Below are 20,797 nucleotides of genomic sequence, written 5' to 3'. Positions count from 1 at the left end.
ACTCGAAGAGGTGGATAATGACACAGGGGAGCACATGAGGAGATGATGGGGGTTACCGGGGGAAGAACTCTTTGGTAGATGCTGCTGGAGTTGGCCAGGGAGGAGGTGCCCTCCTTTTGCAATGAGGTAGATGTAACATCAGAAGAAATCTCTTTGGCTTCAAGTCCACATGGCATGGTTGAGGGGGGGAGTGGCCACCTCCCAGGGTTGGGTCCCAGAATGGGCACCTTGGAAGAATGGGTTGGAGGGGTGTCTCCTCCCCCCTCAGCAATGGGGTTGGGACTCTCAATTTCAGGTGTGAGCTCTCAGGGTGAGGCGCTGGAAGGGGGCCCTGTCAGGGGTGGGGGTGCAGGGTTGGCTGGGCCCTGGGAAGCTGGCACGGGCTGGCGACGGGCAAAGAGGACGCCTGGCAAAGGGGTGAGGAGATGGTAGAGGGCAAACACAACCAGAAAAAGGCGAGGCAAAAAAACAGAAGAGGGAAACAAAAGTCAGTGTCCTGATTGCTAGAACACCACACACAGAGCCCTGCTGCAACCAATGAGGACAAGCCCCTTGAGTCAGTTAGAGACTCCTGTGCCAATACAGATACCCTCCAACAGGTAAACGAGAAATATTTACACTGATATATAGGCCCATGACAAGACATCCCATGGTATTCATGCCAGAGAGGTCATGCCTTGGATCCCATGCCATGTAGACACCCCCTTTAATCCATGCCAGTATAGCAATCCCCTGAACCCCATGTTACCCATGCAAGTTTAGATATCTCTGAACCTCATGCTAGTAGAGAAAGTCTAAAATCCCCATGCCAGTGTAAATACCCCTGACCTCATGCCAGTATAGACAGCCTGCAGTACCCATACCAGTGTAGACCACCCCGTTGATCTCTAGGGCCATGTTGATACTGCTGATACCACTGCCTGCCAGATTGAGAGGCCCATCCAACTGCTCTTCTGTCCAGGAGGGGGCAGGGGAGTCACATTTTGGGGAATCAGACTTCAGACTTACAAGCTCCCCCCTCCATCCCTATAGACAGCCCCCATTCCAATTCAGCCCCACACCTGTAATCACAGAGTTGTCTACTGAGGGATCTATCTGCCCCACCTCCAATGCCTATGGGGTGATGGGTCTGTCCTCCCTCATTGCACAGGCCCTAAGCCCTCTCAGCAACAAGCCCCTCCTCACCCCTCAGGGGAACCTTGCCACGGGGCAGGAAACTGGGGGGTGCGCCGTGTCGAGGTGGGTCCATGGGCCCCATCAGTACAGCCCTCTTCTCTGGGGGCTCCTCTGGTGCCAACTTCTCACGCGCAGCTCCAAAGGCTAGGCCCACAGGCAGTGCCAGTCGAGGGGTTGGAATTCCGCTCTCCTCTGAAAAAACAGGTCATTTCGCTCCCCTGACCCAACCAACTCTGTCTCTGCATCTGGTTCTCCCCACAGGCCTGGGACCAAGGGAGGTCACCCAAGCTCAAGCACCAAGTTCAATCTCCCCTCCCATCCAGTCTCCGAATAGAGGCTCTGAAGCTGGAGAGCCCCAAAAGGCCAATATATCTGACTAGGTTTGTCCCAGACAATTTGGGGGATTTCCTTGCTTTCGGTTGTTAAATAAGTCAGTCCTTACTATCCCCATACTTCGATGCTCCCAGACCTCAGAGTTCCCACATTTTAATGTTCCCTATATCTCAGCGTCCCCCTAGGTCTCAGAGACCCTCAAAGTTCAGCCGCTCTCCCCTCACACCTTTCTTAATGGGGCTCGGGCTCAGCTGCGCGCAGGCGTGCGCCGGCAGGCCGGAGGCGGAGCCCTGAGCAGTGCGGGGGCCGGGCGTGGGCGCGGGAGGGGCGGGCCCGGGACCCGAGGCGAGGCCAAGAGTGGCCCGAGGGGGCTGCCCCGCCAAGCTGAAGAGTGGGGCGTTGGTGTAAGCTTGACGACGGCCTTCCCGCCGGTTGCTGTCGATGGCGGCCTGGAGCTCCCCCGGGGAGCTGAGCGCCCGCGTCTCGCACTCGTACGGGTACAGATACTTCATGTACCTAGGGGCGGACGGGGTGGGGTGGGAGGCTGGGCCCAGCTGATCAAGCCCCACCCCCGGACACGAACCCCCGGGGCCCTCCGCGCCCCGCGCCCCACCCCCGCCTCCCGCGCCTTGCTCCCACCGCTCGCGCGCGCGCGCCTGGCCTCACTGGGTGCGTAGAGTGAAGGCGGCCGACGTGATGGTGGTGGGCAAGCTGAGGCCGCGCGTGACCTCCCGCCACACCTTGCGGTTGATGACTTCCACCAGACCGCCCTTGGCCGTCACCAGGCGAAACAGCGCGTACAGGTCCAGCACCTGCTTCGCCATGATGGGCACACGGTTCACTGGCGTCCCTGGTCGGGGGGTTGGCAGAGAGGACACTGTCTGAGACCCTGTCTGCGGGCACCCTCAGGGACTCGAGGAGTCGGCTGCCTGGACCTGCCTGGGTGAGCCCCAGGTACAGGGCGGGACCGTCAAGAAAGGAGGGGAACAGGGAGGGATGGGGAGGTGGGGTTGCAGGCAGAGCCCACAGAGCCCCCAAGGCCTCCATTGTAGCAGGAAGGATGGGAGGCTAGACCAGGGGTTGGCAAACTTCTTCCGTAAAGGGCCAGATAGATGGTAAATGTTTTAGGCTTTGCAGGCCAAACAGTCTCTGTCAGAACTACTCCACTCTGCAACTGCAGCCTGAAAGCAGCTATGGAGGATATTTAAAGGAATGAACGCGGCTCTGTTCCAATAAAACTTTATTTACAGACTCTGAAATTCGAATTTCACACGTCCAGAAATGTTATTCGTCTTTTAATGTTTTCCACTATTTAAAAATGTGAAAAACATTCTTTTCTCATGGGTTGTTAGATGTGGCCCGCAGGCTTTAGTTTGCCGACCTCTGGGGTAGACCATAGGAAGGACTTCCTGACTGTGCTGAAGAGCCAGACTCCCCTAAGCAGCGGCCCGGGGTGGCTGCCAGAGGCGGGGGGATGGTGGATGGGAGAAGAAGCAGCCCCCGCCTCGGCTCGCCGACTCCGCAGTCCCCGCCGCCCCCGCCGGCCAGTTCTGACAAAGGGGCCTGTCTGCGCTGAGCGATGGGCCCCAGTTAATTCCTTACCGATCCCGTCCCCTTCCGCTGCCGCCTTTGGACCCGAACAATTAGCTGCGGCCTGATTAATGGGGGGAAATTATCGGTCCCGCGGGATCCCCTCCCCCCGCACAGGGAGCAGAGGAAGGCAGGGACCTGAGGGAGGCAGAGCTGGGAGGAAGGGGGCGCTAGGATCTGCTGAGACCACCCTACCCCACCCCCCAGTGGAGGGGAGACCAGGAGGAAGGGGCAGGGAGGGGACGTTGGGACCAGAATGACCGGGCCTTCCTGGGGAGCCAAAGGACCTGGAGCCCCACGGAGGGTTCCTGGTTAGGAAGGGACCCGAAAAGGGGTGCTGGGCCTGGGGTGGGGGCCTGAGGGACTTTGGCCAGCAGCTGCACTAAGGGAGGGGGGCAGTGCAGCCAGTTAATTAGCAGCTTATCAGGCCGCACTCGTGGAGTGAGTTAATTAGCTTTGTAGAGAGAGATAATGAGTCAGTCTTCGGACCCATGAATCTGGGGAGAAGCCTAAGTGATGGACTGCCGCCCAGCCTGATCCCCTCCTGGACCCTTCTTGCATTCACTTCTGGCTCTGAGATTCCTGGAAAGGAATTCCTTCTCCTCCACAGCCCCTGCCTACACCTTGAGAAGTCCTCCCTTCAGTCTAATTCCAGTCCTTCCTGATGCAGAACACCTTGGGTGTTTCCTGCCTGAAGCAAGGGGAAACTGAGGAGAGACAAGGCTGGAGGAAGTGGCAGGGAAGAGGACCAAGGCATTCCCATCCCAGTCCCCCAATTCTGGGAACCCCCCCACCCCAGGCCAGCCTCCTACCAGTTCCCCCTCCCACCCTCCCAATTGATCCCACACTCATTAACCTGCCAGTGGGTTGGCCACTAATTAATCCCTGGGTGGAGAAGGGGGGCAGGGTCAGAGGTTAAAGACGCTATTGAGGGCCCAAAGGATACGTGCTGCCAAGCCCAGGCCTCTGCAAAAAGGACCCAAACTGAGGACTAAACCCTGGGGTTTCCCTTCCTCAAACCTGGTAAGTGGGGGTCCTTCCCTTACATCAACCCACTCACCCCTCTTCTGCATGAAGCTAAACAGGTCATCCAGAAATTCTTTCCTCTTGGGGTCTGCATCGAGCTCGTACAGCTGGGGAAAAACTGAGGTCATTTTCCAGCTCTGCTACCCAGCCCCCCACCACCACCTGGGACCCTTTGGACTCCAACCCCCAGATTAAGGGTCCCCAGCTGAAGGGGTAAGTAAGTTCTGAAATGTAGACTTCCTGAGAGAGCATTGGGTTCTCTCCCCTGGGGGCAGGTGTGGGCACTTTTTTTCCTGATACACACAGAGACCCTCTACTGGCCAGTGGTGCCCTGGGCAGCTCAAACCACCCATCTGGGGAGCAGGGGAAGAGAGAAAGCTACGGAGGCTTAGCCTGCTTTCCAGAGCCCCAGGGAGGAAGTCAGGCTGGCGCTGTGTTCCACATTGACGAAACCAACAGATATATCTGAGCCACTCATTCACTCATTCATACCTGCAAGGGCTTCTTGCTGTTCACATGTCTGTGTGCCAGGGGTGGGGATGAGGGGCAGAGATGCCTCTAACCCATCCCTCAGGCAGGGTGGATGCTCAGAAAAGCTCCTGGATGGAAACCTTGGGCCCCTCAGCCCACATATCTTGCAGGAACAGCTTCCTGCACTACAGAAGCTGCCACAGAGGCAATGGCCCTGAATCACCCAGGATATGTAGGGTCAGGACTTGAAAGGTCCAGGGGTTATCCCACCTACTCTCAGTCACCTGGAGCTCTACTTCCAGTATCAGCTCTCAAATACCCCCCAGGAGGGACAATCCCTAAAGTAACAGAGTCTTTTACCCAGAGTGACAGTCCCTGTGTAACACCCATAGGTAACACTCCACCCGCCAATAAAAACTCTCAGAGCAAAAAAACACCCATGAGTAACAAACCCCAAAGATGCACCTTTAGATCTACACTCCCACAAGAACTGAGCCCTACGTCTTAGATGGATACCCACAAAAAACACACACAGTCTCCAAGTAATAATCCCCAGAATTACACCCAGGAGAAACAGTCGCTAGAGTCACATCTCCAGAGTGACAGAGCCCCGGGTAACACTATCAGTTTTACACTAACACCACAGAGTCTAAGCATAGATTAACACTTCTGGAAAATACCCAGAACCAACACCCTACGAGTAACACCACCAGAATAGCACACCTAGGATCTCAGCCCTGCATAACATCTTCTTAATGACAGCCTAGAGTAGTGCCTTAGAATAACATCCAGATGGGTTCCACAGGGATGAAGAACCTCAAATTAAGGCCCTGTGAGTAAGGTCTTGTCGTTCCCAGCTGCACAGGAGCCCTTTAGTCACACTGCGGCTGTAGTGGCCATCACAGGCTGGGAACTGTCACCCATAGAACTCAGGCCAGGGAGAGGCCATGGCTGGGGAGAATGTGACAAGGAAGAGAAGAGGTGGGTATCAGCTTGCCAAAGGAGCGGCAACCTCCATTCCACTTCCAAGACAGAAGTAGACAGCCCAAAACACCCCCACTGGTCACTGGAATATGACCTTGTGACTTGATGTGTGAGAAGGTACGGTAGTGCTGGCACTGGGGTCCCCAGATCCCCCTCCCTCAGAATTCTTGAAGGCTCCTGCACCCCTCCCACTTTCCCTTCCAGCTTCACCAAGAGCCTCCAGTCTGTCAGCCTCCATGTTTCTTGGCGTCTCCTGCACCTCACGGGGTGTGCCTACGCACTTCTTTCCATGTTTCAGCATGTCTGTCTCTCCCTCCCAGTCCCCATCTAGCCTTCAGTCTTCCCACTGTCTCTCTCCAGGTCTCTATGTCTCTGTCTTTCCATCCTGCAGAGCGCAGTGGTGGTGGTGGGGGGGGGGGCTACTGATCACCTTGCTCTGCTTTTGCCCAGAGAGTAAGAAGGGGGAGGGCCTGACACTGAGAGGGTCCTACCTGCTTGAACTGCTCCTCATAGGTCCACTCATGGGGATGAGGTCCAGGGAGCTGGCTGGAAGGTGAGCTGGTGCCCCGGGTCCCTGGGTGGCTCTCCTCGGCTGCCTCGTCTTCTGCACCAGTTTCCTCTCCTTCCTCATCCTCTTGGGCATCCTCCTCTTCCTCAGCTCCAACCTCCCCAAACCCCCTGTCAGGGGCCTGCAGGGTCCGGGATCCAGGAAAGGAAGGCCGTGGCGGTGGTGGTGGTGGGCGTGGAGGGGCCAAAGGCCCCACCCCCTGGGCCAGTCGGGCTGCCTGCTGTCGCTGCAGGGCCTCCATTACAGCTTCCAGGCGCAGTCCCCCCACTGGTGGGCCGGCTGGCACCAGGCGCGGCCCTGAGGAAAGGGCTGCCTGTGGGAGAGAGAATTATGCGTGTTGCACCCGCTCCCCCAAAGCCCCCAACACAAGGGGAGGTGGTTATGGATTCAGGGAAGTGCAGGGGGGCCATAAGGAAAAAGACAGAAAGACAGCTTTCTCAGAGGTGGACAGAGAGGTAAAAAGAGCAGGAGAGACAGAGACCAGACCCAAAGAGACAGAAACAGACATCGACCGAGGACAGGTAGAGACTGAGCAGATCAACGAGGGTGACAAGGTCCAAGAAACAGAGAGAGATGGAGGAGAGAGAGATCCAGCAGAGAGGGAGAGGGACAATGACAGGGAGATAGGGAGATAGAAATGAGAGATGGCGAGAGACAAGAGACTGAGAGGGACCAAGGTGGAGAGTGACAGAAATATCAGACAGAGACAGAGACGGGGAGAGACGAGATTGATAGAGATATCCGGTAGAGAGACCGGGAAGGTAAGAGAGATAGAGAAGCAAGAGATAAATATCAAAGACCTGAGTGACAAGCAGTCCAGGGAGACTGACAGACAGACAGAGGCAGAGGGAGACAGGCAAAGACCGACGCCGCAGGAGACAGAGACAGAAGAAAGAGATTAGAAATAGAGACAGGGCGAGACAGTAAATAGAGGGGGACAGAGACAGGGAAAACAGACGGAGAGACGGGGCAGAGACGCAGAGGACTAGAACCGAGGAGGAGCGGGAACAGAGGGTGCCGGGGGGGTAGAGCCCGGGACGGGGACGGGGACGGGGACAGCCGCGTCTCCACGCCCGCTCTCAGGCTCCCCGCGGCCACACTCACCAGCCTGGCGCGGCCCGCTGCCCCCGGCGTCTCCACGGCGCTCCCTCCGCTCAGCCCGCCTGTCGGGCGGCCCCTGTCTCAGCTCGGTTCCCTGTGCGGGGCCCCTGCCTTGCGCTCCTGCCGCCGCCGCGCGCTCCTCCGGCCGAGGGGCGCTCACTCGCTGCTCTGCCGGCTGCGGCCGCGGGGGCGGGACCCGAGAGGGGCAGGGCGGGCGGGGGCGCAGGGGGAGAGGCCCCGGTGGGCTCTGCCGCTTCCAGCCCCCCAACAGGTGTCTCCCACCCTCCATACAGCCAGATTCGGGGCGGGGGGAGAGGGCGCTGGAGTGCTGCTGGGAATCGTGCAAAGGAGAGTGAGGAGTCCACCACCACCGAACTCCGGACCAGGGCCCCTCCCAGCCTCACAATTCCGGGGGCGGGGGGTCCCCACACCCGTACTCAGTGCCCGGCATCCACATACAAACATTCGTGTTCACACACCAACACACCCTGTCACAAGTTCAAGGTACACAGCCGCCCTGCCTCACATACTTGGTTACATAAATACTACAGCGCCAATGGCCTGGACAGGCTGTGATCTGAGGGGACTAACTCTGCGGGGTGCTGGGGTGAGAGTGGAGGGCCTGGGCAGAACAGAAGCTTCTCCCCTGCCCTGCCCAGGTGCTGTCCCCAACTGCACGCATGCTGCAGTTTGCACAATACGCGCACATGGTGGTGAACTCACTTCTGCACCCACACACTCAGAGGTCTCTGAGCTCATTCCACACCAGCAGCAGGGTACACATACCACCTGCAGGTACAAAGCCACACGGCTTTTAGCTCTTTTGACGTTCTATTATGGAAATTTTCAAACATATACCCAAGAAGAGTGAATAATATAATGAACCTCTGGCAATCCTCAGAATTTCAATGGTGATCAGCATTTTGCCCATCTTCACATACATCCTCCACCCATGTTTGCATGACTCCCCAATCTCTAGCTCCAGACACCTTTAGCCAACTGCTCCAGGCCCACCCTACTCCCAGTTATCCTCCAGATGCTGAGATGCTGTTCCTTAGCAGCCCTGGACCCCACTCCTCTTAAGCACCCTCATCCATTCCCCAGTTTCTTCCTGTGCGGAAGGGAATCGACCTACTAAAAGCATTGAGAGTCACCGGGAGGTGATGCCAAGCGTGTGAGTGAACAACACGCCTCTGTAGGATTGATACCTGGCATAGGTGTGAAACTCTGCTGTGTCAAACTCAGCACCGGGGAGCACCACCTGACCTCATTCATACCCAGTGAGGTACACTGGTCTCAGGGCCAAGATTCCTCGAGGGGGCAGAAATTCAGGGGTAACTTTTGCCTCCTCCCCAACCCTCTCCCAATGAGTCTGCTCCTCTCAGACCCAGCTTGCCCTGGTCTGGACCACCAGCTCTTCTCACCAGGATCTTGTGGTGGGTGACAGCTCCCTGCTCTCACTGTCTCCAGCCTCCACCCTTGTTCCCAGCCCAGCTCCCACTGTAGCACTAAGTCCACATTCTCTTTGGCCCATCTCTGGCCAGCCACACTGAGGCTCAGTCCTGCTCACACTCCAGTGCCCACCCACTCAGATTTCAGGTCTGACAGCCAGTCAGACCCCACTTCCACCAAGAGGCATTGGTGATCCAACCACCTTCAGATCCAATGTCCCTGCCCCCGTAGCTTGGTGTGGTCTAAGTTCTCCTGGGGCAGAGTCCAGCCCCCTCCGCTGCCATCCCTCTCCAAGGCAACTCCTGTGCTCAGCTTGCCTCCCCACTGCCCACCCCCCAGCTTCCCTAGCTGCTCAGAAGAGAGGAAGTGCCTGGAGAGAGATGAAGGTAAGATTCCTGTTGGAAAGGTAGGAACTGGCTTGGGGAAATTCCAGTTCTGAGGGTTTGGAGATTGCTTTGGAGGGGGTGGAGAGGGGCAAGGGACTTGGATGCTACTCCCAAAAGAAAAGAATCAATCAAGCATAGTAAATTCACCTTTGGGGTCTGAGCCAGGAGGGTACAACTGGGAAGGGCAAAGGGGAAGGAATAACCTGACTGGAACCTGGTTTCTCTCTCTCTCCATCTGTGAAGAGGAAAGGCTGTCTCATACCCACACATAGCCCCCTCTGATCCTATACCTCACAGAGACACAGACTGACCCAGACACCCATTAATCTAACACATACTTACTGAGCACTTACTTTATGCGAGGCACTGTTGGACACAGGAGTAAATAAAACGAAGTCCTTATTATAATGGCATAATTCCAGTGGGGGAAATGTATATTGTGTCACATGGTGATAAGTAAAATGGAGAAAAATAAATCTGGGTTGGGGGGAATAGAAAGGGAAGGGTGTCATTAGTTACCTATTGCTGTGCAACAAATTACACTTAAACTTAGCAGCTTGAAAAAACATCTATGTTTTCACAATTCTGTGGATAGGGAATTTGAGAGTGGCTTAGCTGAGTGGTGCTGCCTTTCGTGAGGTTGTAGTAAAAATGTTGGCTAAGGATGCAGTCATCTGAAGATTTGCCTGGGACTGGAAGATCCACTTCACTCACATGGCCATTGGCAGGAGGCTGTTCTCCCTAGGTGGGCCTCTCCATGGGAGAGGACCTCATACCAGAGTGTCCTCCCAACATGGCAGTTGGTTTCCCCCAGAGAGAGTGACTAAAGAGGGAAGAGTGCTTTTTATGGCCTAGTTTTAGAAGTCATACACTGTCACTTCTGCCATATGTTAGTTGTTAAAAGTACATAACTAAGTCCAGCCTGCATTCAAGGGGAAGGGAATTAGGCTTCACTTCTTTTTTTAAAAAATAAATTTATTTATTTATTTATTTTTGGCTGAGTTGTGTCTTCGTTGCTGTGGTGAGCAGGGGCTACTCTACCTGGCAGTGCGTGGGCTTCTCATTGTGGTGGCTTCTCTTGTTGCGGACCACCGGCTCTAGGCGCATGGTCTTCAGTAGTTGTGGTTTGCGGGCTCTACAGCGCAGGCTCAGTAGTTGTGGCACATGGGCTTAGTTGCTCTGCGGCATGTGGGATCTTCCCAGACCAGGGCTCGAACCCGTGTCCCCTGCATTGGCAGGCAGATTCTTAACCACTGTGCCACCAGGGAAGTCCCTAGGCTTCACTTCTTAAAGGGAAGAGTATCAAAAATTATATGGAGGTATTTCATTTTATTTATTTATTTGGTTGTGCTGGGTCTTAGTTGCAGCAGGTGGGCTCCTTAGTTGTGGCATGCAAACTCTTAGTTGCAGCATGCATGTGGGATCTAGTACCCTGACCAGGGATTGAACCTGGGCCCCCTGCATTGGGAGCTTGGAGTCTTAACCACTGCACCACCAGGGATGTCCCCTGTAGGTATTTTAAAACCAACACAGAAGGGCTGATATTACCCAAATGTTAAGGGAAGGACTCGCTGAGCAGAAACTGAAGGAGGGGAGGAAGAGCCATGGAGTCAGGAGAACAGCAGGTGCAAATATCCTGAGGTGGAAGTGTGATGTGTCAGAAGAAAAGCAAGGAGGCCCCTCGGCTAGAACACAGTGGCCAAGGTGAACGGTTGGATGTTTGGTCAGAGGTAACATGGACCTTGGAGCAGGTTCTTGGAGGCAGTGAAAGGACTGAATGCGATGGGAAGCATTGGAAATGTCTGAGCAAAGAGTGAAAGTCTGACTCTGGCTGTTGTGTGGAGAACCCTCCACAAGGGATGCAAGCATGAGGCTCAATTAGGACTTTGCAGTAATCCAGGCAAGAGATGATGCTGGCTTGGACCAGGGTGATAGCAGTGGAGGTGGCAAGAAGTGGTTAGATTCTGAATATGTTTTGAAGATAAACCTGACAGGATCTGTTGATGTCTTGAATGTAGAATGTGACAGAATGGGAGGTATCCAAGATGACTCCAAGGTTTTTTGGCCTAGGCAGCTGGGTAAATGGAGGTACCCTTAATTGAGGCAGTGAAGACTACAGGAGGTGCAGGATTGGGAGAGAAATCAGTTCACATTGAACACTTGAGCTCAGAGGAGGTTTAGACTGAGACAAAAAATTAGGCATAAGATACATAGATGGTCCTCAAGATCCAACCATATTGTTGCAAATGGCAGGGTTTCCTTCTTTTTCATGGCTGAATAATATTCCATTGTAGATATATACATTTTCTTATTCATTCATCCTTGAGGGCATTATGCTAAGTGAAATAATCAGATAAAGACAAATGCTGTATGTTCTCACTCATATGTGGGATCTAAAAACAAACAAACAAAAAAACTCAAGTCACAGAAACAGAGAACAGATTGGTGGTTGCCAGAGGCCAGGGGTGAGGCAGGGCCAGGGGGAAAATGGGTGAAAGTGGTCAAAAGGTAAACTTCCAGTTTTAAGATAAATAAGTCCTGGGGATGTAATGTACAGCATAATGACTACAGTCAATAATACTATATTGTATATCTGAAAGTTGCTAAGAGAGCAGGTCTTGAAAGTGCTCATCACAGGAAAAAAAAGTTTTGTAACCATGTGAGGTGATGGATGTTAACTAAACTTGTGGTGATCATTTCACAATATAGACATATATCAAATCATTATGTTGTATACCTTAAACTAATAAAACCTTACATGTCAATTGTATCTCAGTAAAACTAGTATATAGACATATAGATGGTATTTATTTATTTATGGCCACACCGTGGGGCTTGTGGGATCATAGTTCCCCGGCCAGGGATTGAACCTGGGCCCCAGCAGTGGAAGCGTCCAGTCCTAACCACTTGACCTCCAGGGAATTCCCTAGATGGTACTTAAAATCGTGAAATGGTTGAGATCACCTCAGAGCAGTGTAAACCTGGGAAGTGAGAGGTTGAGGAAATGAGCCAGATCTAGCAAAGGAGGCAATGAAGGAAGAGAGTAGTGTCCTGTAAGCCAAAGGAGTCTTTTAAGAGTAACTGTGTCAAATGAAAGTGAGAAGAAATAACCACTGGACTTAGCAACAGAGATGGGGAGGAGCCTGGGAGCCTAGTCCTATGTGAAAGGTAGGGATGACAAAGGGAGCTGGGGCATCCCTAATAGATGTGGGCTCTGAGCCTAGAGGCAAAGCTGGGTTACAGGGTGGGAGAAATCCTGAGGCTTGGCTTTGCAACCCGTGATCAAATGGAGAGGCCCCAGACAGGACCTGTCATGGCCAACACTGTGGTGGTGGTAAGGTGTCAGGATGGCCACCTTGCCTGGGCCTCACATTCATTCTGAGCCACATATTTAGACTTTTGATGTTGCTTCCAGATGGTTATACATGTAGTCTTTTGTATTTTTACTCACTAGAATGTCAAATTTTTAGAATGTACATTTTTTTATAATCATGTTCCTTCCATTTTTAATATACCAGAATCCTAAGAAGTGAGAGGCCTGGGCCTTGCTCATCCTCAGAACAGCGCCAGGAGGAGGGTGAGGCAAGTGCAGGACCCTTGGGAGTGTGTACTTCAGGCACCTCTCTGGCCTCATCCTAGTCCCAGCCCCCCACTACCTTAGACACCACCAGATAGTGAGCCTGCTCTCCAGCCCCGGGAGCCTCCACAGAAGTGGGGGGTCCTGGAAAAGGCAGACTGGAGAGGAAGAACTCCTGCTCTGGGTGGACGTGGACATGATACCCTGGAAACCTAGAAAAAAGCAGATGGAGAATGACTATGCCTTTCAGCTCAAAAGTGGCTGCACACTGCCACCCCGTGGTCATCCAGGGCAGGAGTCCCAGGACTGTGCCCAGAACAGCACTGGCAGAGGCGAGACCAAGAGCAGGACACACACCGCCTCACCCAGCCCTGAATTTCTTAAATTGTGGCATTCAAACCTGGTGGAGAGAATCTTATTAACCATGCTGATCTCAAGGCCTCAACCCAGAACTGATCTCTGGGGACTGGGCACAATAATCTGTAGAGTCAACGAGCCTACTAGGTGATTCCTGGGAACACTAAAGTATATAGTAAAAAGCTGCTGTCATAAACTGAATCACACAGCAAGGGAGAGGCCTTCCTGAGGCCCCCAGGAGTCAGAGGTTCTCCTGCTGCTCAGACACGAAAAGAAATGAAACTGTTCGACAGGTCTTTATTGACAGACACAGATAGATGGACAGAGAATGCAGCAAAGGCAGAGTCTGGAAGCTGTGAAAAGTGTCTGTGTGTGTGCGTGCAGAAAAGGCTTTCTCTAGGCCAGCGGCAACCCCTTGGACCTGGGCCCACCTGTCTAGGTCCTCACCCCAGCAGTGGGCCCTCAGCTGAGGCCAGCCTCCCCATTATACCCTGGAGGGAGGTATGACCTCAGCATGTGCCACAGTCTTCTGGTTCTCCAGCTAACTTGGTTGCGAGGGTGGGGACAGGCCATGAGGGTACTTGCATAGCAGGGGAACAGAATGGGGTAAGGCATATGGTGAGGACAAGGAGATGAAGGGGAAGGGCATCATAGCTGCAGGTGAAGGGAGCCTCCACAGGCTCCCTCCCAATGGCTGCTGGGTTGAAGGGTCAGACCCAGGCAGTTTGTAATAGCCACCCCCATCCTTAACTCCAGAGCCCTGACTAGGGGCAGAGAAGCTCTGGAAAGGCCTGAGTTAGTGAGTCGAGCTTGTGGGATATGTGTTCGAACATGACTGGCCCCTTTGGTATATACGTGGGGCTCCCTCTCTGCATGGGTGTGAATGCGTAATGCTGCCGTACACACAGGATTCAGTATCTGAATGTGTGTCCCATGTGTTCCCATGACTATGTTTAGTTGTATGCATGTGTGTCCCTGCTCATACACCAGGAACTCAGTATCTGCATGTTGTGAGTATGTCCATGTCTTTTCACGTGGGCTCCAGCAGGTGGATGTGTGCAGGCCTGCCCGCTCCTGTCCATCCACAGGTCCTCCTTCAGGCCTGGCTGGTCAGGCATCCTGGCCAAAGAGGTAGGTGGTGAGTTCAAGCCGGAGGCCCCGGGCATAGGCTTGAAGAGTATAGAAGAGGGTGAGGAAGTCCTGGGTGCTGAAGATTGTGTCAGCCAGCGCGAAGGCCAGGGTAGATGGGATGACACCCCGGCCGTACTCCACCATCCATGTGTTTGGCCCCCACTCCACGGCCGTTGCCTCACCAGGCCCGTGCACCACTGTCTCCCCTGGGGGGACAGAGAGCACCCACATGAAGAGCCTGGCCCTGCCCTCCCATTGCCACCACCTCCCTGGCCTGTGGGCTGTCTAGGGGTAGGGAATGGAGAGGGAGCTTCAGGAAAGAAAAAGCCTTACCTCACTGGCCTGGCTGCCCATCTGCAAGGGTAAGAGGCTAAGGTGGCCACTCTTAAAACTTTGCTCTGTGGCATCACCTGACTCATGTCCTCTCTTGGGGGAAGCCTCACCTGGCCCTGCACCATTGTTTGGGAGTCATGGAAGTCTGCATTCCCAAGCCTCACTCATGACAAGCAGAAGTTTAGCTAAACTTGGGCTGGGCCTGTTAGACAGAGAGAGATGAATATAAGACTTGCTAGGCTTTCTGAGAAATATAGCTGTTCAGTTACAGTGCCTGCCATGCTTGTAACATTCAACCTCAAACTTACTTAGAAATCCAAATGTTTCATTATACACAAGAGGGAAGACAACTATCTGCCTTGTCTTTGGGGGCATGAGAGCATTTCTGATTACCCAACTGTCTCCCCAATAACTGCTGGAATACTGGATGATTAAAGTCAGACGTGGTTAACAGGAAGCTGTTATGTTTTGTTTCCATTTGACAGAGGAAGGCAACGGAAACCCTGAACCCTGCCTCAAGCAACCACCTGTGGCTTAACTAGAGGGCAAAGAAACTAGGAGGAGGGCCCCTCAACGCACCCCTTTTCCATGCCATGCCTCCTTCCCCCAACTATAGGCACCCAAGAATGAAGAGACCCACCTCTCTAACAGAGCCACCTTACCCACCTGGGTAGAAGACCTCACTTTTGGTAGTGCCCTCTCTCCACTGGTGGAAGGTGCCAGAGATGATGGTATCCGAGATCTCAGCCCAATAGCGCCCTGAGGGACAATCAAACGGACACTGAATATCAGGGTATCCGCACCACTCGATGGCCTGGCCGAACATCAGGAAGGAGGGCATGGGCCCTTGTACAGCCCCAGCCTCCCAGTCCGGCCCGCCGCCAGCACTGACCCGAGTGGCCGCTAGAGCCCAGGGCGGTGCCGAAGAGCAGCACGTACTCGGACAGGGAGGCGTGCAGAAGGCACATGGCGCCCATCCAGCCTCCCGCGTTCACAAACACCCACTGCAGCTCCTCGTCGGGCAGCACGTGGCCTGGGTGCAGGCGCCGCAGCTCCACGATCAGCCGAGAGAAGGCCAGCTCGTGGTCCAGCCCTGGCGGGGGCAGAGGAACAACCAAGTCAGGGCCAGCATCGGTCACGAACTGGGGAACGGTGCCCCCAGAACCTCCAGCTACGCCCGGCCCTCCCCAGCCCCCTGCCTTCCACCCGCCCGCTCACCCGCCGCCTCACCGGCGTACTGCCGAGCCAGCTGCGCGATCTCTTCATGCTGGAAGACGAAGCTCTGAGTGCCCAGCCAGAGCCAGACCACCTGGGCCAGCACAGCGGCGGCCGCCAGGAGCAGGGCGGCCCACGCCCACCGCCGGCCCACGGCCCACTGCATCGCAGCGGGCGGACTGGCCCAGCGCAGCGCAGAGAGAGCTGGGGCCTGAGGCTGTGACCCTCACTGCCTCCGTGTCTCTGGCGCGCCGTCCACGACCCGTTCCCCCGCCAGCGCCGTGGTACGGCTCGCCCTGGCCAATCGGAACTGCCAGGGCACCGGGGCACCGCCTCTCGGGTCGAACCATTATCTCTCGGGGAGCGGGGAGCCGGGTGCGCCGAAGGGCCGGGCGGCGCCGCGCGCGTCAGGCAAGGGGGCGGGGCCAAGCCCTCCTAGCTGCAGGCGTTGGGGTTTGTCTCTAGGCACGCTCTCGCCTAGCGCGGTTCTACTTGGGGTTGCGGGGATGGCGGTGAGACCCAGAATGGACTGGCCCGCCTGGGCTCACTGACTGGTGAAGCAGGCGAGCCCAGAAGCAGAGCCTTCCGGACTTGTGATGGTTAAGGCCCGCCTTTGCTAGCACAGAAGGTGGGAAGGAGGCTCTTCTACTTGGGAACGTTATGGACGGCTTTTGGAGGCGGTGACACCTGAGCAGTGTCTTTAAGAGCGATGGGAAGGGCATTCCAGTGAGCCAGTGAGACCTACTCCAAGAGCAAAGGCACCGAGGAGAGACACAGCGTCGGGTCTTATGGGGGCCAACAATTCATTCTTTATTCTGAAGTACAAAATATGAGAGGAGGGCCTTGTAAGCCAACTGAAGGTTATCGGTGGCGGCGGGGATGGGGGGAGTGAAAAACGAAGAGAAGCAGAAAAGAAACATAAGAAAAAAGAGGCAGCATAGTGCAGTGATAAGAAAAAGACACTCTGGACAGGACTGACTGTGTTAAAAGCCTGGCTCCTGCCACCTACTGGTTGTGTGATCTTGGGCAAGTTATTTAAACTCTTTGTGACTCAGTTTTCTCATCTGTGAAATGGGATGAATAAAAGTACATACCTTCATTGTGATGAAGACTAAATGAGTTAATATTTACAAAGCAATTAGTGTCTGGCATGTGGTGTCATATGTGTTAGTTATATCAATAAAACATAAAGCAGAAGAGAACTGGAAGAGTGTAGTCTCACACATGAGAGTGATGGAATGGTCAACACAGTCAAATATAATTGAGTGGTCCTATGAAATGACTGGAAATGGTCATTGGGTTTCTCAGTATGGGCATGTAGCAGAGATTATGCTATACATTCACAAATCCATTCCTTTTGCTCTTGGGCAGCCAGTCTACTTTGTAGTTAGGTGAGGCCATGTGATTGTGTTCTGGCCAATGAAGTAAAGGCAGAAATGACATATGCCATTTCCAGGTCTGGCTCCTAAAATCTTTTGTGAAATTCTTGACACTTTCTTTCTTGTCTTATCTAATATAGTTACATACAATTAAGTAGTGGAGAATTCCGAATGCTGCATGGGACAGAGCTCTCCCTCTCTCCCACAATGGACTATGGTACTAAGCCACTGAGTTTGGAGGTTGTTTGTTACAGCAGCTAAGATTATTTACCCTGACTACTACAGGGCAAAAGACATGTTATAGTGTACTGTGCGGGCAAGAGTAGAGGCTGGGAAGATGAACTAATTTTTGAGAAATTTGACCAAGAAGGGAATGATAAAAAAGGGATTATTTAGAGGAAAATGCAGGATTGAGGGAACATGTTTTTGTATTGGCTCTGGCTTCTGTGACACTCCTGAGTTGACCATTTTTTAAGAACCCTGCGTAGCAGGGACTAGCAAATCTGGTCTCTGCCCCCTTGTTTCAGACAGAGTCCTCTGGGACTGTCTAGGTCTGCAGCTCCCCTACCTGGTCTTTCAGAAATCTTCTCCAGCACACACTGTTTTATTTTTGTTTTGTTTTATTTATTTATTTTGTACTGTTTTGTATTTTTCTTTTTTTTAAATATCTTTATTAGAGTATAATTGCTTTACAATGTTGTGTTAGTTTCTGTTGCACAACAAAGTGAATCAGCTATAAGTATACATATATCCCCATATCCCCTCCCTCTTGAGCCTCCCTGCCATCCTCCCTATCCCACCCTTCTAGGTCATCACAAAACATTGAGCTGATCTCCCTGTGCTATGCAGCAGCTTCCCACTAGCCATCCATTTTACATTTGGTAGTGTATATATGTCCATGCCACTCTCTCACTTCATCCCAGCTTTTTTAGATTCCATATATATGTGTTAGCATACGGTATTTGTTTTTCTCTTTCTGACTTACACTCTGTATGACAGACTCAAGGTCCATCCACCTCACTAAAAATAACTCAGTTTCGTTTCTTTTTATAGCTCAGTAATATTCCATTGTATATATGCGCCACATCTTCTTTATCCATTCATCTGTCAATGGACATTTAGATTGCTTCCATGTCCTGGCAATTGTAAATAGTGCGCTGCAATGAACATAGTGGTACATGTATCTTTTTGAATTATGGTTTTCTCAGGGTATATGCCCAGTAGTGGGATTGCTGGGTCATGTGGTAGTTCTATTTTTAGTTTTTTAAGGAACCTCCATCCTGTTCTCCATAGTGGCTGTATTAATTTACATTCCCACCAGCAGTGCAGGAGGGTTCCCTTTTCTCCACACCCTCTCCAGCGTTTATTGTTTGTAGATTTTTTGATGATGGCCGTTCTGACTGGTGTGAGGAGATACCTCATTGTGGTTTTGATTTGCATTTCTCTAATGATCAGTGATGTTGAGCATCTTTTCATGTGTTTGTTGGCAATCTATATGTCTTCCTTGGAGAAATGTCTATGTAGGTCTTCTGCCCATTTTTGGATTGGGTTGCTTGTTTTTTTGATATTGAGCTGCATGAGCTGCTTGTATATTTTGGAGATTAATCCTTTGTCAGTTGCTTTGTTTGCAAATATTTTCTCCCATTCTGAGGGTTGTCTTTTGGTCTTGTTTATGGTTTCCTTTGCTGTGCAAAAGCTTTTAAGTTTCATTAGGTCCCATTTGTTTATTTTTGATTTTATTTCCATTTCTCTAGGAGGTGGATCAAAAGAGATCTTGCTGTGATTTATGTCAAAGAGTGTTCTGCCTATGTTTTCCTCTAAGAGTTTTATACTGTCTGGCCTTACATTTAGGTCTTTAATCCATTCTGAGTTTATTTTTGTGTATGGTGTTAGGGAGTGTTCTAATTTCATTATTTTACGTGTAGCTGTCCAGTTTTCCCAGCTCCACTTGTTGAAGAGGCTGTCTTTTCTCCACTGTATATTCTTGCCTCCTTTGTCAAAGATAAGGACACACCGTTTTAAAAAAGAGAAAGGCTAATTATTAGAGAAATGCAAATCAAAACCACAGTGAGGTATCACCTCACACCAGTCAGAACGGCCATCATCAAAAAATCTACAAACAATAAACGCTAGAGAGGGTGTGGAGAAAAGGGAACCCTCCTGCACTGTTGGTGGGAATGTAAATTGATAAAGCCACTATGGAGGACAGTATGGAGGTTCCTTAAAAAACTAAAAATAGAACTACCACATGACCCAGCAATCCCACTACTGGCATATACCCTGAGAAAACCATAATTCAAAAAGATACATGTACCACTATGTTCATTGCAGCGCACTATTTACAATTGCCAGGACATGGAAGCAACCTAAATGTCCATCGACAGATGAATGGATAAAGAAGATGTGGTACATATATACAATGGAATATTACTCAGCCATAAAAAGAATGAAAGAATGCCATTTGCAGCAATATGGATGGACCTAGAGATTATCATACTAAGTGAAGTAAGTCAGACAGAAACCAGTAACCAAAGCACATAATGCTGGGACTTCCCTGGCGGTCCAGTGGTTAAGACTCCACACTTCCAATGCAGGGGGCGCAGGGTGGATCCCCGGTTGGGGGATTAGGATCCCGCATGCCGCACAGCACGGCCAAAAAAGAAAAAAGAAAAGAAAAAAAAGTATTAACAAAAATAAATAAGCAAATAGTTAAAAAAAAAAAAAAAAGCTGATAATGCTTCCTGGTTTTCTCCATCCTGAATTCCCCCCAGGGCGCCGTTGTTGGGGCAGCTGCAGTGGCTGATGCTGTAGCAAAATTTGTTGTTTACTGGAATAGCAAGGCAAAATTCCCTTTCCACAAAAAGTGTATCTTTTATCCCCCTTCCCTCCCTATTACACGTGCAGCCAGTGGGACATGTAAAACTCTGGTTTCTCAGCTCCTGCTCCCTGCCCTCTACCTAGTGGCCTCTTTAGATTCCAGTCTGAGGCCCCTGGGGCAGAGATAAGGTAAATGACCTATGACCCAGTTTTTACATCTGAGCTCAGCAAAACACCTGGCTTGTCCTGGCCTGGTTTGGGGGAAGGGGCCTCACTGCTACTGCCCAGCTCCTAGCTCACTAGGTTTCTATCTTAAGGCTCACTGAGGGAATTTCCTGGTGGCCTAGTGGTTAGGATCCTGGGTTCTCACTGCTATGACACAGGTTCAGTCCCTGGTCAGGGAACTGAGATCCTGCACACAGCATGGCCAAAAAACAAACAAAAACTCACTGAAGTCTCAGAGGCATTTCAAAGCATCAGGAAGAGCTTGGAAACTTGGGTTCAAATCTCAGCTTGGCCACTTATCCTCTGGGTGATCTTGAGGCCTCGGTTCTCCACTGTGAAATGGGGAGGAGGTTCAGACAATATTTAGATGGTTCTATAAAGTGTCAGGGGAGGAATTAATTTGAAGTTTATCCTAGTGTTAGCCAACTGGTTTGATCCAAGGAAAAGCTGGAGAAGGGACAGGGGTGTGCAAAGGAAACACCCCTGACCCCACCCAGATGGTGGTTGGAGCTACTGATAGTCCTGTCCTCCCCACATTTTCAGATTTCTTATAGCCCTCTGACCCTGACCACTTCTTGTGCTTTTTGTGTGTGTGCATATGAGAGAGAGAGAATATGATTACTTAGCCCTTTTTTCCCAAACCCGTTTCTGCTGCCTGGTGGGGCCAGGGCATGGT

The 20,797-nt window shown here is 52.1% G+C and overlaps 2 protein-coding genes across 3 annotated transcripts; both read right to left on the bottom strand.

Moving 5' to 3' along the window:
* Position 1: 1 nt before the first annotated feature.
* Positions 2 to 7,340, bottom strand: ARID3C (AT-rich interaction domain 3C). Of its 2 annotated transcripts, XM_059926338.1 has the most exons (8): positions 7,253 to 7,340; positions 6,072 to 6,461; positions 4,160 to 4,232; positions 2,176 to 2,359; positions 1,736 to 2,025; positions 1,186 to 1,368; positions 864 to 953; positions 2 to 406 (listed from the first exon to the last, which is right to left on the bottom strand). In XM_059926338.1, exons 2-8 carry the CDS (start codon positions 6,387 to 6,389, stop codon positions 306 to 308), a joined length of 1,239 nt encoding a protein of 412 aa, XP_059782321.1. In that variant the 5' UTR covers positions 6,390 to 6,461; positions 7,253 to 7,340; the 3' UTR covers positions 2 to 305. The 2 variants fall into 2 exon arrangements, with proteins under 2 accessions (XP_059782321.1, XP_059782320.1); XM_059926337.1 differs by lacking the exon at positions 864 to 953.
* Positions 7,341 to 13,301: 5,961 nt separating this feature from the next.
* SIGMAR1 (sigma non-opioid intracellular receptor 1) lies at positions 13,302 to 16,050 on the bottom strand. Its single transcript, XM_059924558.1, is given in 6 exon segments — positions 13,302 to 14,358; positions 15,152 to 15,244; positions 15,378 to 15,578; positions 15,716 to 15,910; positions 15,913 to 15,945; positions 15,948 to 16,050. Coding segments are annotated over 6 exon segments (852 nt in total). The 3' UTR covers positions 13,302 to 14,131.
* Between the last annotated feature and the right edge of the window lie 4,747 nt (positions 16,051 to 20,797).

Source organism: Balaenoptera ricei, chromosome 6, assembly GCF_028023285.1.
Source record: "Balaenoptera ricei isolate mBalRic1 chromosome 6, mBalRic1.hap2, whole genome shotgun sequence".
Lineage (NCBI taxonomy): Eukaryota > Metazoa > Chordata > Mammalia > Artiodactyla > Balaenopteridae > Balaenoptera > Balaenoptera ricei.
This window is presented reverse-complemented; position numbering and strand designations above follow the sequence as displayed.

Excerpts from the sequence above, each read along its gene's own strand:
- ARID3C (XM_059926338.1), bottom strand. The coding sequence starts at position 6,389 with ATGGAGGCCCTGCAGCGACAGCAGGCAGCCCGACTGGCCCAGGGGGTG. Across the intron at positions 1,369-1,735 it reads CCCGAGCCCCATTAAGAAAG|AGGAGAGCGGAATTCCAACC; the intron begins GTGTGAGGGGAG and ends CTGTTTTTTCAG. Across the intron at positions 954-1,185 it reads TGGCAAGGTTCCCCTGAGGG|AAGAGCAGTTGGATGGGCCT; the intron begins GTGAGGAGGGGC and ends CCTCCTGGACAG.